This window comes from Orycteropus afer, unplaced genomic scaffold (assembly GCF_000298275.1).
Source record: "Orycteropus afer afer isolate SDZICR_OR568_19922 unplaced genomic scaffold, OryAfe1.0 scaffold00334, whole genome shotgun sequence".
Lineage (NCBI taxonomy): Eukaryota > Metazoa > Chordata > Mammalia > Tubulidentata > Orycteropodidae > Orycteropus > Orycteropus afer.
The window spans coordinates 300,700-304,380 of record NW_006921921.1 but is presented as its reverse complement, the minus strand read 5'-3'; the positions used below and the strand labels follow the sequence as shown (position 1 = coordinate 304,380).

General features: G+C 36.8%; 1 protein-coding gene across 1 annotated transcript in view; it reads right to left on the bottom strand.

Moving 5' to 3' along the window:
- LOC103206867 (PARP1 binding protein) overlaps nucleotides 1-3,681 on the bottom strand; it is a 211,890-nt gene that overhangs the window by 101,634 nt on the left and 106,575 nt on the right. Inside the window, exon 5 of the mRNA XM_007952383.1 lies at nucleotides 3,037-3,191. Coding sequence (XP_007950574.1) covers nucleotides 3,037-3,191 — 155 coding nt within the window. The remainder of the gene's footprint in view (nucleotides 1-3,036; nucleotides 3,192-3,681) is intronic.

The following is a 3,681-nucleotide window of genomic DNA, read 5'->3' as shown; positions in this document are numbered from 1 at the left end:
AAAAAAAAAAAAAAGAGTAATATTTGTGGTTGTAGAAAGAGATGAGGACTACAGGATGGGCCAAAAAATAAGACTAGAGACAGAATGGACAACTCTCAGAGACGAGTGACACAGTCCAAGCAAGATGAAAGGCTGAGTTTAGACAGCATGTTTTTGTTAACAGATTCCAACTCCTGGTGACCCAACGTGTGCAGAGTAGAAGTTCTCCACAGAGTTTTCAGGGCTGTGAACTTTCAGAATTAGATCAGACCTGTCTTCTGAGGAAATTCTGGTGGGTTCTATCCTCTAGCCTTTCAGCTCATAGTCACGTACTTAACCATCATGCTATCCAGGGACTCCTCTGACACATAAGCAACGTTCAATAAAGATCAGCTGTTTTTATAGTTAACATGTTTATGCTTACCAACCAAACTGACAGTGATCTACCATGTGTGCTAGAATATATAACCTACTTCTCCCCTCAAAAATCTATCTAAAAATTGACTTCCGGTAAGATGGAGGAATAGGCGCAGAGAAGCGACACAGACCCTCTTCAACAAAGAAAAGAAAAAACAATTGACAGAGATACAGAAGATAATCCTGGAGCCCTGAGCTTTGAAAGGAACTATACAGAAGTGTGTTAGGCACCAACTAGTGAAAAAACCTGAATGAAAACAGTGAGTACAGAGACGGTCGAAGCTGCAGACTACCAACTACTCCAACGGGACCAACAGCTTGAATATTTCCAAGTGGTGTTGGGATCTGAGAATTGACCTAAAAAAATCAGCCCTGGTCACCAAGGGCTGCAGGGATGACTGCGCTGGTGGCCTATGTATGACTAGGAAGGGAAACTGCAAGGTGGGAGACAACCTGAGCTGCTGAGTTTCTGTTGCCCGGAGGGCCCAGCCACTCTGAATGTTTATAAGCAGCAGCCATTATGGATATTTAAAGTGACTGAAGGCACAGCCATTTTGAATGTTTACAAGCAGTGGGCATTTTGGATATTTAAAATGATGACGGTGCAGCCATTTTGAATCTTTACAAGTGGCAACCATTTTGGATTTTAAAGTGATAGCATCCTCATTTGGATTCCAGGGACCTAAGAATAGGCTCTATTTGCCAAGGTCGGCAGGCAACAAAAAAGGAGACAGGTGGTGAATGTATAAGTACTGCCCATTGGCAAGTAGAGGAGCACAGCCCAGTATTCTGATTACGTAGATAACATACAAACAAAACAAAACGAAAATTGTGGGCAAGTCACTCCAACATACAATCACCAAATAAACATAAACAAAAAACGTCACAGTGCCTCGGAGACAACAGAGCATCACGGTCCACACAAAGAAGCAAGATAGAGCAGGAGAAACAAGGGACCGGGATACAGACCCAAAACACATCCCTGAAGAAGCAGCAGCATTGGAACTTCCTGATAAGGAATTCAAAGAATTATATTTAGGTATCTTCAATGAATGGAGAGGCAGATCAAGGAAAACACAGAGAAAACCCTAGAACACTTTCAAAAGGACAATATAAGAACAAAATGACAAAATAAATGAAAAATTAGAAATGATACAAAATCTACACACAGAAATCCAGAAAATTAATACTAAATTTTCAGAAATAAATAAGACATTAAATGGACAAAGGAGCAGAAATGAATCAATGAAAGACAGAATTAGGGAGATTGAAGGCAAATACCTGAACACTTCTTTGGAAAGGGATAAACAAGAAAAAGAGATCAGAACAAAATGAGGAAAGCCTAAGGTTCATATGGGATACCATCAAAAGGAATAACCTACATGTAATCGGAATTCCAGTACAGGAAGACACAAATAAAACCACAGAGAAAATTGTCAAAGATTTTTTGGAAGAGAATTTTCCTGGTATGATGAAAGATGAGAATTTAAATTTAAACTATAAATCACAGGGTAACCTCAAAGAAAAAGGATAAACCTTCACATCAAAAAAGAGGACCAGCATAAATATTCAGGAAATACTAAAACAATAGCAATGAAGGAAGTGATAACACGATTCATAAACAAAATGAGCTCAGCATGGAAAACTGTATGGAACAAAGAAATCAACACTACGAAAAAGCACATAACAAAAATGACAGCAACAAATTCTTATTTGCCAATAATTACATATCTGGCAAGGGGCTTAACGCTAAGATTTATAGTGGAAGAGTGGATGATCAAGCTACGTTACACACACATAATGGAATGCTATGCAGTACTAAAGAATAATGTACAGTCTGTAAAACACCACATATTATGGATGAACTTGGAGGACATTATGCTGAGCGAAATAAGTCAATCACAGAAGGACAAATATAGTATTAGTTCGTTGTAGAGGGTCAAGGAAAGGTTTCTATATGGAGGGAAACTTTTTGTTGGTTGCCAGGGCAGGAGGGGAGGGAACACTGCAAAAAAAACTGCATTGACCTATGTCACTTTAGTTTTGTGTATTTCACTGTACATAAATTATATTTCAATAAAATGCAAGAAAAAATTTATCTAAACCTTATTGTCATCCAATACACCCATAATATAAATGTCTATTAGACAAGAAAACTTCTAGCTTGTAATATAATATAAACACAAATTACAGATAAACCAAAGATTTACACATAATTTAAAAAAAAAAAACTGACTAAATAGAATATTCATCACACTTTGTCAATTTCCCTATTCATTCTTAATATCACTTTCTTTTTTCACTAAATAAAACATTTAAAAAATGATCTATCAGGTCATTTCCAGTTCCCCAAAGTCTGTTTTTTTCCAGATGAAGATAAATAGTAAATCCTCTTTTCAAATCAAAGTTAATTTGAAAATGCTTTTTGACTTTGCCAAGACTCTTAAAAACAGAGCTAGGCAGAAGTTTTGGGGAAAAGGTCAGGTAAGTATACTTTAAGCATCTAGATACTATGTTTCTTCTTCCTACTGATGTCTGATGCTTGCTCACTTCATTATATCTTATATTTCTACCTCTGATTCTGTGAAGTTTTAAAGGTGGATTAATAACACACATTTGTAATTCATAAAGAGTCATTACCTTGGATTTGGGATTTCTCCAAGAATCTCACCTAATTTGTCGATGAAATTAATAAAATTAGACAATCCCTTTACATGTGTTCTTAAAGGATCAGATGGTGATGGTGCATATCCTTTCCCGCCAAGCTGTATTGTTCGAATGAATGATGTGGCCACCTATAAATTAAAAAGAAATGATTAAGTTATGTTTAATGATTTAGTAAATTAAAATTAAGATTTATTTTATGAAGCTAGACACATCTATATTAATTCAGGGCACACAATTAAAGTGAAGCAATTTTTGAACTCATACCACACTTTGATTCAGAAGTATAACCAACGAAATAGGTGCCATATCAGTAACGGTCGTGGCAACGACACCCAGATAGATGTAAAGACTGAGAAGCCAAGTTAGAGTGCAAATTAATGTAATAAGAATACATTCATAAAAAAAAATCATTAATTATAAAACATTATTTTTATGAATATATTCTTATATAGTTTGACTGGAAGCTCTGGTAGCATAGTGGCTAAAGACACTCGCCTGCTAACCAGACGGCTGGCGGTTCACACCCACCAGCCACTCCTCAGAAGGAAGGTTGGGCAATCCTACTTCCGTAGTGATACTGCCTTGGAAACCCAAGGAGGGGTCGCTATGAGTCAGGGC